The 14,865-nt window shown below is 41.3% G+C and overlaps 1 protein-coding gene across 1 annotated transcript; it reads right to left on the minus strand.

The window, feature by feature from the left end:
* Positions 1-1,962: 1,962 nt before the first annotated feature.
* LOC122165347 (interleukin-9 receptor-like) lies at positions 1,963-7,539 on the minus strand. The gene is made up of 8 exons (XM_042828225.1): positions 7,461-7,539; positions 6,978-7,086; positions 6,165-6,358; positions 5,329-5,465; positions 4,852-5,026; positions 4,588-4,702; positions 3,538-3,622; positions 1,963-2,514 (listed from the first exon to the last, which is right to left on the minus strand). Exons 1-8 carry the CDS (start codon positions 7,537-7,539, stop codon positions 1,963-1,965), a joined length of 1,446 nt encoding a protein of 481 aa, XP_042684159.1.
* Between the last annotated feature and the right edge of the window lie 7,326 nt (positions 7,540-14,865).

Below are 14,865 nucleotides of genomic sequence, written 5' to 3' on the forward strand. Positions count from 1 at the left end.
ATCAGACTCCAGTATTTGACAGTTTAATTGTCCTTTAATGTATCAGAAACCATACTGTGAAGATAATTCATCCTGAGTACGACAGGTCACATCTTAATGCTTGTGATTTGTTTGCTGCTCTTTTAGACACCTATGCTCTTGAGAAACGTACAATCTGATCTCTCATCTCTCTTTCCTGAAATGAGTACGCAGATAACTACATAGGAAAACATCTGATGGAGATACGGTGTCTGACACTCATCACTGTGAACACCAATGAACCAGAGGTGACACTGTGAACCAGAGATATACTGGGTGGACAGCCAGCAGAACTATACTCATGGCCACATGTTAGGCACCATGGGATAGCTCACCATGCAAGTCCCCCTGGGCTTTACTAGCTGTAAAACATGTCTTTACTCAGGATCCTTCTTATCTCTTTTTCTCTTGGTGGTGGTACAGCAGCACTGGCTCTGATTTGGTCTGTAAAATAAGGATGGCATTTAATTCTTTCCTTTTTCTATGATGTTTTCATGTCAACTTTTACTAATGATTTGTACAATCGGTATTTTCATGACTTGGGTTGTTGGGTTATTTTTATTTCTGGCCTTAAAGCTATTTCCAAAGCTCTCAAACACCAACTTCTGAAAAACCGTTTTTGAATTAATTTCTTTATTTACTTCTGAATAATCACAGTGTTAGATCTTTTACTTTATTCAGCTTAGCAGGTAAGGAAAAAAAATCTACAAAATAAAACACATCCTTTGTCATAAAATATTTTCAGTTCCTTAGTAGCGTACAAACATCATCCAAATACCTTCTGACGTTGTTTCCTCTGCCAAAACTCAACACTAAGGAAAGAAAGGGGAAAAGACTGGTGGCTTTGTTCTGGTGCTGGTGATAGTCATAGCATGCACTCAGCAGTCCCAGGAAATGAAAAGCTCGACCAGAGCCCATGTTACGTCTCCATACTAAATGAAAATTCTCTGTCTCCCACTGGCATGGTGTACATCACACTTTCCTGGAAAAATTGGACTTGGAGCATTTCAGAAATTCTGGGAGAAGCTGTGAAAAATGCAGCTTAACCCAGTACAAGTCTCAAACATGGCAAAAAAAAAAAAAAAAAAAAAAAAAAAGTGAAAAGACAGCAAATTGGGTTTTTATATGCTGTTTCTCTAGAAATAAAATGTGGATATTCATTCATTAACTAAAAATTAGACTTCAGCTTTTACAAAGACATAAGTGAGATCAGATTTTTTTTTTAATCTAGCTACAACAAGCAACTTTTTCTGTGGCACTTTTCCTCTCTACACTTTTCCTTTTATTGTTGCATTTTGTTTGTTTTGTTTTTAAGTGGCTGCATCAAAGCAGAAGCTGCCAAAATTGTTGTAAGTGTTTCATCTGATGATGCAATATCATTTCAGCCCTTTAACCATGAGCCTGTCATCATCTCCATACTCAGTTCCTGTAGTCTTCTGTCCTTGCCTGATGGACAAAGGCAGCATCTTTCTTGGCTTTTCATTTTTGTCATTTCTCACCACATTCAATCTCTCTATTTGCTTTTGCTTCTCTATCTTAAGTTTTAGATTCTCCCCATAGCCTGACCTACTGCTCCTTATGTTTGTATCTGACTATAGTTTTCCACATTACACTTTTGCTAGTAATAAGAGTTTAGAATACCTTCTTAAAGCAAACAAGACCTCATCAAACTGGTTCAGTTTCTGTGCAGACATGTTCATATGCAAGGGCTGTGTAGATATGAGAGATTTAAGATACATCTGATTTGACAATATTAGGAAGCATTCTTCTCATTCTGAAGGTCTGAAATTTGGAAACACTGCATCAAGCCAGACCAAAATCTTGGTCTAAAAAGGGATGTAGTTACACAATTGTAATTGTCTGCACAGTCACCACTTAAGCCATTTGTGAAGACACTACTGGGAGATGAGAGGGCAACACAGATATCTTTGTGGGCAGCATTCCTCAGGGAAGGTCATTCTGATCATTCTCACATTTGGCCAGACCATTTCCATCAGAGAGCTTCAATAGTTCAGCAGGAATCAAACCTTCAGTGGTATCACTATCACACAAGGTGCAGTAGTCGCTACTGCTGAATGACACACTTGCCACCTCCAAAGATTCCTGAAGCATAATACAGTCACTCTTTCCAGGCTGTAAGTGGGAGGGATAACTCCTTCCCCCACTAGAGCTCTCAAGGTTGGCTTTAATTTTTTCAGAGATTTTCAGGTCAGTTGTATCATTAGCATGGTTTTGGGTTACCAGCACTGCTGGCCTGACTTCTATCTCTTCTCCTCTTACACATCTGCTGGGGACATGCTGCTGGCTTGGACCAGAGGCAAAGGCAATCATCTCTTCTTCGGCAGCCAAATTTGTGCTTTCCATAGGTTTCAAGGAAATTTGGGAAATCAGTTCTTGGATGCTTAGCTCAGAAACTTCATCTACAGTCACTTTGTTTGAGTTGCTTGCCTCTTCTCTTTTGAGTTGGCTACAAGCCTCATTGGGTCCAACCCAGTCCTAGTGAAAGGATCAGTAAGTTCAGGACAATTTGCTCAGAGGTGGAATTTTTAAACTAACTGTTCCATCTACATGTCTTTGGCACAATAATCCAGAGGTTTATTGCAAATCTAATAGGTGAAATGTAAGTTATGGAGTAGTGATAGCATTCAATTTTCCTGAGGGAAGATTTCATAATAAATTTTTGAAATCTCACCTCCATAACATGCTACATGCTTCTTCTATTCCTTTGGCTTTGCAAAGTCATCAGGCATCTTTCATATTCAGTGTGTATATCAGAAGATGGAAGATGAGAGATGGTAAATACACTACTGATGCTTTTTGACTTTTGCTGCTTTCGTTAAACAGATCCGCCCTGTTTTTTCTTTCTTTTTTCTTTTTTTTTTTTCCCCCTTTTCTTTTTTCCTCTTGGATTTAGTGCTAGTTTTCAGAAGGGCTCTCAATATGGAGGGAACAACAGTGGTCAACATGAAGACCATTCAAACATACCTTAGATATCTGAAAATGGAGGGGGAACTTACTGGAAGAATGCAGCAATGTTAGTTTTCTTCAAGGGAGAAGCTGCCTGGTTGGGAAAGACTGCAGCTTCCTCGATCTCTCTGTTTCAAGCTAACTGAGAAAATACTTGCTTCCCTGTGAGAGGGAAACTTGATTTATTAAACCAGAGCAACCTTTGAATGATGTACTTGGATACCAGTGTTATCTGGCTCAACAAGGGGGAGGCTGAAGGCATCAGTTATTGGTAATATATAAATATATAAAAGATTCTGTGGATGCGAAAAAAGGATAGATGGTAGATGGATGAGGAATGATTTACTGGAGGGATTTTATTTCTACAGAGGCAGAAGCTGTTCTGATGGTGTAGTTAGTATTTGGAGAAAGAAAACTAGGAAACCATGGACTCCCAGGAAGACCAAAGCCGTGTGTTGGTAGCACTGCTCAGGTAGGTAGAACAATTGGTCCCAGAAACAAATCAACCCTCCCCTTAACTGAAGAACATAAGAAGTCAATGAAACATCTTACCTTAAAATTCCCATTGTGCAAATTATAGAGTGGCTGAAAGAAAGCAGCTGGTGTGGGAATATTAAGGCAGGAGAGGACTTTTGGCCTGAGGTGAGAAAACAACACTTTAAAATCAAATTGTTCTGCATTGTCTTGATGGTATAGCACACTGATGAGATGAAAACCCAACACTACTGCTGGAAAGACTGCAGTAGAAGCTCATTTTATGTGTTTCCTGACATCCTTTGTTTGTCTCTTGCACATGCATTCAATTTTTCTAGTCCAGTCTTCTCAGAAGTTTCTGAGGAACACTATATATTGCAAAATCAGTATTAGTTTATTACTCATTATATGCACTGAGCTACTTATGCATTTGTTTAGCATTGTTTGATCTAAACTACCTCTTCAAGCAGTATTTTAGTGAGCTAGTTTCACCAGATTTAGGAAAAGAAGTTCTGCCATATATCATTGTCCATTTATTAGTCTATCTCATAGAAATATTTTATCGTATGGACAAGTATTCTGTTTCTCTGAGAACAACATGTATATGGAGCATAATAGGTGCATGTCAAGGCAGAAAAGGCTTTTGTGTTACCAGCATAAAAGAAAGAAGAGTATGGTTGAGCCAAGGTTTTACATGCACTAATTTCTATAGTTTGCCTATATTGACATTTTTGATTATTCTGTTGATTGATATGTATTGACTACTAGTAGGTATGTCACTAACAGCTTAACTTCTGTACCGCTTTAACCATCCTTCAGGACTGCTGTACAATTGCATTTCTGATTTACCCACATGAAACAACTCAAAGTATCCATGGGTTTAATTTTTTTTAAGTCCAAGAGACCAGCTTGTATGCCAAGGTGTTTTGGTCTCCTTAATTATTAAGTAGGAGGTGATTAATTTTCATCAGTCAAGGATTACATCATGTCCTGAGATTGTCAAAAGAGCTTTTGAGCATGTCAGAATCTGATTGTGCAGCAAAAGTAGAAAGCAAAACAGATGTAAACACTTAATTTCTCTTTGGGCTATGAAAATCAAGGAGAACTTAATGAAGTACCATAATGTACCTTGAAGAAAGCTTGCAGTTCCAAAATAAATAGAGTAGGGTGCCAAAACTCAGAGGAATGATCAAGAACTCGAATGTTCTGGTATCAAAGAGTTTTTCAGACAGTTCGGATGCACCTATAAAAAGAACATGCACAAAAAAAAAAAAAAAAAAAAAAAGCCTAGATTTTAAGATAGATCTCCAAATAAACAATCAGTGCAACAACCCAACAACATAAGAACAACAGCAACCCTTGAAATTAAGGCAAAAACAACATTATTTTTACCTTCTCTTTGAAATACTGTTGTCTGGCTCCAGTCGCTCCACTGACTGTGGTATGAATCCTCAATTTCAGAAACTTTGCAGCGAACTCGTGCAATGTAAGAGATGCCACTGTGAAATTCTGTGCCTTCAATTTCTATTTGTGGTAGTGAACTGGGTGGTGTCTTGTTCTGTGCAGTCTGCAAGTTATTACAAACGTTTCTATTAACGAGGCAAAGGGAGAATATTTTAATAACTACTTTTTCCCCAAACTGTCTGTTCCTGGATGCAAGAAGAAGGCCTCCATGATGACAACTGATATCTGAATGCAGGATTAAGAAGATTTACTGATCTCCACAGTGTTTTATATAAAACCGCTTTATCTTTGTGTGGCAAACCAAAAAGGCTATCTTAAAGTAATCAGCTGCCAGAAGGCCCTGAGTGGCAAGGCCATTGCACCAAGAAGAGCAGTACTGTATCAGTGTGTTGCCCATCCAGTTACCTCCCATGACGAGCTGTACTCCTTGTACTGCAACTGGTACTGGAGAATTTCATCGAGGTAGGAAGGCACAGTCCACCATATCTGACACTTGCTGGCAGTAACATTGCTCTGGATGTTCAAAGGTGGATCAAGTTTTACTGCAAATAGAGAGAGAGGTTTTCCACAATATTTGGGACTGAAGCGCCGCAGAAGGAGATGCGTGTTCCTAGGCTGATCAAAGACTTGGAAGACCAAGCTGCTTCTAGTGATACTAAGTGCAACAGTAGACTGAATTAGCTTTTGCAGTAGGTCAAAACAGGTAGGGAACTGGCATAAAGGGATGCTATCTCATCCCCTGGGGATATTCCTGCAAGCAAAGAGCCACTCAAGATGTCACAGTCTCTTCCAGTGTGGCACTGGTATACAGAGGCTTTGAGATTTCAAGCTCTATACCATCTGTGTGAAGTACTGTGCCATGGGATCTAGAATTAGATCCACAACTTAGATTCTTTGTGACTTCATTTATTTGTGGCAAAACAGCAAACAGCTACCATGAAAACAATCGAGTGGTACATTATCCATGGCACAGGCAAACAGGATGCAGACAAGAAATACAATCAAAATGTACTCAAGAGCAAACACTCTCTGAAGTCCAGAAAAAGTCAAAATGGAGAGACACTGGGACTTCATCCCTACTGCTAAATCCCAGATAATGTACTCTGCAGGGCTATACAGTCTGGCTTGTTCCCATTACTTTCACCTGCTTTGAGATGCCCTTTTAATCAAGAAGTATATCAGATCCTTCCCAAAGATTCCACACAGAGCCTCGGCCCACAACTGCCCTGGTTTGCACTTACTGTGCTGGCGGGGACTGTACTCCTGAAAGGTAACGTATGTGTGATTGCTTCCATAGAAGTTGCCTTGGAGAGAGACTCTGTAACCATCTGTTTCCAAGATCTGTCTTGCTAAGTGCATCGTGCAGTGGTACTGATCCTGCATGCTGTCTCTGGCAGTCAGCTGGCAGCTGGCATTTTGGCCCTTTGACCAGAGGCTAAAAAAAATGGAAAGGCTGAAGGTTTCTTTTAAGTCATGTGATTAAGTGCTTTACAGCTTTCAAATGCTGTATCATTAAGAGTTACGCTATTTTTGACTTCATGTGAGGCATCAAATGCCAGAGCAGCTTATGCTCATGTAACAGTTTATTAATTACTGGTAGTCAAGATAACTTTATTACATAATCTAAAAAGGCTAATCTCAAATTAGCATACATAATGCTTATTATCCTATCACATCACAAATTATTCACCAGATTTCTCATCTTAGATGTAGGATTACTCACATAATAAACCTGCTACTAAAGCCCTGCATGTTTCCCAATGACAGAGAGTCAAGGCTACAACAGGAGGGCTTTCTGCACGGAGAGGCTCTTGCTAGCAGATAATACTGGAGCAGAAGACCACCCTGAGTCTGCAGGAGACCACACAGCTGCAAGGGCTCTGCTGCACTTCTTGACGTTGTGGAAGACTGAGAAGAGAGCAGCTGGGTGACTGAACTGGCAATGTCCAAAGCAAGGAAAGCCCCCAGCCGTGAACTGTCTCTGCCTCTCTGTGCTGCCCTTCCCGGGCCAGGGCCAGGAGAGCCACAGGCAGCTCTCAGCTTGCAGCTCTTACTTTGTGAAATGCAGGTGGAAAGGTCCATCACCCACGGGCTCCTCAGGTGCCCACGTACAGCTCACAGTAGTCACGTAGTTATTCAGGCAGCTCAGGCTGCCAGGGAAATCTGCAGAAGAAGCAGACAGGAGCTGCATTCATGTTATCACCTAACGAGATCTAAAATGCGCTACTTGCTAGCCTTTCCTTTAGTGATGCCTTCCTCACAATACACTCTTCCTCTCTGGTACTGCACTTCCCTGTGTGAGACGAGTGTAAGACCTTAGGGTAGACTCTGTGCAGTGGCTGTGCTTTCTGCTGCTCAGCTTGTCTGCTATGAGCGTGGCTTCCCAGGTCTGGCACTGCCAGCCAGCTGTACCACTGCTCAGGAACCAGAAAAGGGCAACCATGAGATCTTATGTTCCATTCCTTAGAGTCTTCACATAAAAATGAGAGCATGTATACACACCTCCCACAGTGGACCTATTCAAAATCTCCCCTTACCTCTCCCTTGTCCTTCACCAAGAAGCAGCACAGCAATAATGCACAGGTGAAGGCCAGTCTGCTGCACATTTCGCCCCATTCCAGACAGTATCTAAATCAGAACAATTGTTAGAAGAGTTTTTTTTCAGTTAGAAGAGTTTTTTTCTCCACACTCCTGCCAGGACAAACACGAGCTGGTAGATGCATTCATGTTTCCCTGTGTGCTGTTTCTGATGGAAGCTGAAAACAGATGCTTAGAGAAACATGTAGTGATAGAATCATAGAATATTAAGGCTGGAAAAGACTTCCAAGATTGTCTAGTCCAATCATCCACCTGCCACCAGCATTGCCCACTACAGCACTACATCTGCCCTTTCCTTAAGCGTCTGCAGGCTTGGTGACTCCACTTCCCTGAGCAGCCTGTGCCAGTGCCTGACTGCTCTTTCTGACCAGAGACAGCACTGAAGCTCTTCTCTGAAAACCTTCTCAGTCTCCAGATGTTGCAGCTCATGGGTCTCCTGAAGCAGACATAATTTCTGCATCTTCAAGGCTTCAATGCTTTTTTTTTCCTCTCATGAGCAGTATTTACCTGCTGAAAGCATCTACACCGTAACCACTATCTGCCTTTAATGACAGGTCTTTCTTCACTTGAGGGACTCACTGATTTTCTGCCATTTCCTGACGGAAACCTCCCCTTTTTCTTCACTAGAGGAAAGTTTCCTTGGGCTGCTGGTGTCACAAAAGTTGTAGGGGAGTCTTCCTTCAAACCACCTGAAGTTGCCTTGAGCCATTGTGAAATGGTTTGAGGTCAGTACACAAGTTGGGAAAGAAAAGGGTGTTCTAGCACAAACTTTTTTTTTTTTTTTTTTTAATAAATTATTCCATTTCATACCTGAAAGAAACCAAGACCTGTCATAATTTTCTCTCTTACATGTTCAAACACATGCATACAGAAAAAGCCACCATTCCGGATAGATAAGCAAGCTGCCCACCTGCAGCAAGAGAATCTTGGCATCTGTATTTCCTTGCAATAAGTATTTTCTTTGCTGCAAAAGAAAACCCCGAAAGACAGAAATTGAAAGAATAGCCAACGTGTTTCTGGCCAAACACTCATCTGGGATGTAGAAAACTTAGGACCTGGTCATTGACACAATATACTGAAAGGGACTGTATTGGAATTTGAGACTTTTCTTCTGCAATATCTCCACAAGGCTATATGGGACTCTGTCTTTCTTTTTAAATATGAATTCCATCCTGTGATTTCTTTCCTAATGACCTTTCCACTGGAAGATATTCCAGCAAACAAAAGTTGAATATGAAGAATCCTGACCCAATGTACTCATGGCGTATTTGGGAGATGCTTCCAACTTGTGGCAATGTTTGCCACTAGCTTCATGCTGCAAGAAAGGTCAGCACCTCTGCAGACAGCATCATGCTCTAAGGAGCCCACGATTCAGCCTGGAGTCCAGAAAACACAGAGTGAGAGCATGAACCAAGAGCACTTCTGAGCTTACCCTAAAGCAGTTATTTGAAGAATTCAAAAATAAGAGGAAAATGTTGTTTCCATGGCTTCCCCAGTGCAGGTACAGAACTGAGCTCTGGAGTAAGAGGAGGCTGTGAGAATGTCCTGTCTTGAAAGGGCATGGTTGACTTATTGCGGGAGGAGGAGGGAATGCCACCTCTATGAACTTTCAGAAGCAGCTGGAGGAAAGAGAGATTCACAACAGGATAGAGGAAACTCTGAGTGTAGCACTGGCAAAAAGCCAAGTGAGCTTAAGCAGGCTATGGAGTGAGTGTGGTTTCTAATCAGCAGGAGCTCTGGAGTGGTCTAGAACAGGACTGAGAATAAGTCTTTACTTAAGAAGGACTGTGATGTTTCAATCAGCAGGATTGTTTTATTGAAGGTATTGTATGATCTGATAACTATAGAAGCAGGAGCTGGACTCTATGGTCAAAAGCATCCTTTCACTCCCAGATGTCACACAACTAAGCAGCACTCCTATAGCAAACTCCTTCCTATGATTAGATTTGCTTACAGCATAGCTTTTCTGAATTAAGTAGGAAAATAATCAGAATGTCTCAGAAATTGATCAAAGGAAAAAAAAAAAATCTTTTTGGCTTCCAATTCACCATGCCTTCATTTATGGGTTTTTGGTAGACATCCTGTTTTGCTACAGACCTTCTTCAGAGTGGGCGTTGCATAGAGGAAGCGCCTCTGCTAGCTGAGTTTAGCTGGGGGAGGTGGGAGGCACGTCATCTCTCCTGCTTATCATCTTGATCAGAGTTGCATATGATCCCTGTGATAAGTACAGTAAAGCTGACTAAATCTGAAATAGACAGAGATGTGTAAGCACATGCACAAATAGAATTATGCGTACTATTATAAATGCCCAGGCGCACAAAGAACATCAAAATTACTACGCAAGGTAATCACCTATTTCCAGGTAAATGTAGCTAATTTGTTAATATTCCTTCCCCTCTCTCTCAACCTCTCAAAAATTCTCTTTGTTCAGTTCTTCAATGTCTGAAGGGCGCCAGACATCTACAATTGCTCTTTCTCACCTGGAAACAAATACAACGCTGTTTAAATGCTGATCTGTGTGTTACAAGTCACATGAACGTTTGTTGTAGTGGGGTAATGGAATGCTAAGTTCTGAAAAGTTTAGAAGAAAATGATTTGGGGCAAGTAGCAGATAAGCAGCTGAGCCACAGCCTGCAGTACACTGACACAATTACAAGAACCAGCACAGATCTTGGATGTGTATCAATTAAAAGATGTGCTATTGCAACTACTTTTAGCATTTGTAATGCCATTATTAGTCCTTCCCTTGAGATCCAAGCTTTCAATAAGATGTTACTGAAAAGATTAAAATCGTTCTGATACGAGCTATAAAAATGATTTAATCTTTGATATCTTTTGTCTGAGATAAACAACTGAGAGATCAAGTCATCTCTTAGACTTAACCAAAGGAAAGGCTAAGAAGCAATTTTACGCCAGCTAGAATTATCAGTACAGGAAGAGTACTTCAGATAGGAGAAAAGTTGCTTTTTAAAATCTGCTAGAGAAAGATGGAGAGAGTTCAGTAGTTACGAGCTGAAGATAGATAAGGTATCTTCATTTCTAAAGGGCAGAAGGTGAACAGAGGAGAACCACATCTCTTACCAAAACCTCTTACCTAAGCATACATTCTAACACTTACAATCTATAAAACTTGGTTAGGTATCCAGAAAATAAAATAAATTCCTTTGCTCAGATGAAAGTCACAAGACTGATACAGGACTTCTTAGTTACAGCTCTCTGTCCTGAAGTTATCACAATGAACTTTCCTCTGAACACCTGCAGTCCTCTACCTTGCAGAGGTAAACCTGCTGTATGTCCAGTCAGCTGGTTCACAGACAGGTGATATCACTTCTCAGTAATTGCCAAGCACTTCCCTATGTGCAGAAAGGCAATAATGGTACAAGTATTAGCATCTGGGGGAACTGATAACTGCAGAGACATCATGAGGCTGAGCTCTGTCTGCTGAACATTACAATGAGATTTGTCTTGTAAGAAGCAACTGTATGTTTTCCTAGTATCCTAGATATACTCCAGTGCCTTTTCTCATTGTTCAGATCTGCTTTGCTTCCCACCTGCTTCAAATTACTCAGCTGTGGAAAGTGAATTGCCACATCGTCCAAAGGCTGATGACAGCCCAGCCAGCCCACAGATAAACTGTTCTGCTAAGGTCCAGAAGAAAATGCCTGCTTCAGTAATGTTTTCTTCTTCTGTTGGTAGGAATGAAGATTTTTATAGGCCAAATAGCAAAGTGGATGCATATGGCTAATTCAAACTCAGTTCTCCTTGACAGCAGACAGCCACTGAGGGGGCAAAAACGAGATAAGTCAAAAGCCCTTTTCAATTTCAGTGAGAATGGAGCAAAGGAATTCTCAATGGCCTAGTGAGCATTTGTCATTACTACCAGTGACCATCATCTCAGAACACTGCCAATTCTTTTCACAGCAGCAGGAGAACAAGAACCTAATGATCAAGCCAGGAAGCAAGCAGAAGCTAACAAGATGTCAACGCTGGTGACCTTGGGTTCCCAATGATCTCAGCTGGTTGCAATAGTATTCCCATCCTTTCTTCCTGGGCAGAGTTCTCTTGTCTACTGTCTGCTCAAGAAAATAAGGCTTTGCAGCTGTGCCTTTTCCATACCTTCCTGTAGTTCTATTTCCCATTTCAAACAGAATTTCTACAAAACACAGATTTCCCAAATGCTCAGCTGTTGTTGCCAAATCTGTTCACATTAACAGAAACCCATATTCAAAATTTAGTCTCACTCTCACGTTTGAGGTCCAGTACAACATAAAAAGTTTTGCTTTTGAGAATGTATAGGGTGAAATAAATATTCGGATAGGTAAGGGAATTAATACAAGATGGTGATAGCACACTCTCAGCATACAGGCAGCCTAGATGTTCTCTGGTTCGAAGCAACTCAACAGAGCTGTCAGGAGAAACTAAAAAAATGAAGCTGAGGTAGCTCAGAAGAGAATTATAGGCACCAGCGTGTAAGCAACAGCATGGCAGAAATTAGTGTAGGGCTGATTTGATGAACTAATTGGAGCTGGAGGCTAATATCATGGAGTTGACTTCTTGATACGGAAATGAGAGTTTACAAGAGGAAAAGGAGAAGCTGTCAGGGACTGTGAAGATGTAGACAAGAAGGTTATTCCTGATGTGACAGAGACAGGGAGAAAAGTAATAGAGTAAAAGTGACAGAAAAGTCCTGTAAGAAACCCCTTAAGAAAAAATAATGTTATCTACCCACAGAATAGCTAGATCTCTGAACGTGTCCAACAGAAACATGTAAAGCACATGTAGCTCACTCACATGATCAGCCTGTGAGTGTGTGAACTGGTAGAGAATAAGAAAGTAGAAGGATTTCCCTGTCCAACCTCAAATAACCAATCTTTTGCTGCCTTCATCTTTGGAGAGCCATTTTTCCATAACTTGGTGCACAGGAACAGCTATGAACTACTGGCTTTGACAGATTTGCACCCTGTCAGCTGAGAGAAGTTTCTACATAGGAAGGCTACTGTAATAGAGTGGTACTGGTGTGTGTGTATTTTTATGTATGTACACACATATATATGCATACATGAAAAGAATTTATTTTTGCCCGCATAGTTCCAAACACTGAGGGGGGCTATTCTGGCTGAATTTGTTTACATTCATCTTTTTCACTCAGAGAGAAGGGCCTATTTCTTTATTATTTTTTTTTTTTAACCAAGATGATGCCTCTTTTCAGCACAATCTAAGTCTGAATCAATGTGACAGAGTGTGGTTTTGTACTCAGCAATCTAGCAGAACAAAAGTGCAAAGACCCTTCTGGTGGTTTGGTTGTTCCAGCCTCGTAGTGCAAGAAACAATATACAATTCCGCATTAACATGAATCAATTATTTTTTATATCTTATATTTTATCTTAGTAGATGTATCCTATCATTATCTACTGGCTTGCATAACATAGAAGTAAGTTAAACCATCTTACCAGCTCAAAGGAAACTTCACTTTTCACTCTGCCTCTGTCCCTCAATAGTGCAGGGTGTGTGGTTTGATGATCAGGCAGTAGCAGCAGTGGTGTAATAAAGTAGAGCTTACTGTGCCCGATTCTAAAGATATTCTCAAGAACCAATGAAAAACTGCTCAGATTATCAGATTGAGTTGAAGTAGCTGCATCTGCAATTACTCATTAGTGATGGATAATCTGAGGAATTTCTGTTAAGAGGTTAACTTTTAAAAGGCCAAATAATTTGCTGAATATGAAAGTATCTTCTTGGAACACTTCTATAAAAAGTACCAACAAGAGAGCTCTCTGTAGGTGACCTAAATCCAGTTCCTTGCCTCGTGTGAATGTTTAGATGCATCCATTGGCCTCTGTGCAGCAGGGCTATCAGTACTGCCCAGCATCACAAGCACCCTGAGCTGCCCTGTCCTCCACTTCTTCCCCAGTCTTTCCCTGCAATGAGCTCAGAGGGGCAACACTGGAGGCAGCAGAGACTAATGAGAGTTCCCTGTCTGCATCCCTGAAAACACAGGGAACAGATATTTCTAATACTCACTGAAACACTGCAGTGTTACAGTCAAGATCTACCAAGCTGGTCACGTACATGGGTATGGTGCCAAAGAAGGGGAAGAGAAGATGGGTTGAATAACAGTGTCTCATTGTGAGCTTCACGGACCAAGAGACAGGGCAATGTGGAACTGGAGACACATATTTCCAAACTGGTAATGCAGTTAGGGTGATGGTGATTCTCCAAGTAGTTGCTCTCAGGTCTTCCCCACCTGGTATAACTTCTACCAGTCCCATGGTTACCCATCCAAATATGTGTTACACTTCTTATCATTACAACAACCCTAAATGTGAGCAGAAAAAGAAAAAACCTTAAAATGCAAGCAACCTTTTGGAAGAGCAAATAGCACCTGCTGCCTCAGAGCTGTCGGGACAGGCGTAGATTGCCTGCTACAACAGACAACATTTTGTCTCTGATAGAGACACATTGTAACCCTGCATCTTCCAGCCTGTTGCTTTAGGACAGGGTAAGGATGCTCCAGCTGCACAGTTTTGACTTGTTTGCCTTCAGAGCTGGCAGAAAAGTCAGTACAGGAGTTCAGCATGTATTGGAATAGACGGTCAGTGCAATAGCCTGGTACCATTTCTGTACCCTGGTCATTCTGTGGCTCAAGACCACTTTCCTCTGCTCATCCATAGTGAGAGGGCTCAGTTATGTCCCCCAGGCTAAGCACACAAGTCAGCAATATCTTAAGTGCACTTTCATGTCCCTGATCATTTTGAATACTGTCGAGGGTGGAATTGAACCTTTTACAGATGTTTGAATTTGGAAGAAGCCTCCCAGAAAATCAACAAAATGTGGGCTTGCAACCAGTGTGGCCAAAGGAATCCTTGGGAAAAATGTCTTTTTCAAATTAAACACTGTTAGGTCAGGGACATTTGTAAAGTTTGCTGCTAGAAGCCTCACAAAAGCAAACAATCCACACCAACCCATCAAATACCTCCACATCCACAGTGCTGTGTCAACAACTCTTTGGACAACAACTCTTTGGCCAAGCTTCTCTCTTACAGCTTGCTTTAATGGGGACTGTACCTCCTGTTTTCAATCCTTGTGCCACGTGCCATACAATCTCCTCTCTGCCTCTTTGAGTGACCAGAGGCAGCTTCAGTCCAACAGAGCTGTGAAACACCACCTTGTACCAGATGTGTGGCTTCAGATTGTGTAGCAATGATAGAAACCTCTCCTCCAGCAGTTTTGGGGTCAGTGATGTTATCAGAAGCATGGAACATATAGAACTGAGATGAGAAAGGGCCCAGAAAGATGGGTGAAATCCCCCTCCCCCCCTCAGCAGCCTTGGCCAATTGCCACGAG

This window comes from Centrocercus urophasianus, unplaced genomic scaffold (genome assembly GCF_019232065.1).
Source record: "Centrocercus urophasianus isolate 14NV4802_14NV808 unplaced genomic scaffold, USGS_Curo_1.0 seq_29, whole genome shotgun sequence".
Taxonomy (NCBI): domain Eukaryota; kingdom Metazoa; phylum Chordata; class Aves; order Galliformes; family Phasianidae; genus Centrocercus; species Centrocercus urophasianus.

Coding starts and splice junctions, on each gene's coding strand:
- LOC122165347 (XM_042828225.1), bottom strand. CDS start 7,539: ATGGGGCGAAATGTGCAGCAGACTGGCCTTCACCTGTGCATTATTGCT. Junction 7,087..7,460: donor TGGTGAAGGACAAGGGAGAG/GTAAGGGGAGAT, acceptor CTTCTTCTGCAG/ATTTCCCTGGCAGCCTGAGC. Junction 6,359..6,977: donor TTCCACCTGCATTTCACAAA/GTAAGAGCTGCA, acceptor CATTTTTTTTAG/CCTCTGGTCAAAGGGCCAAA.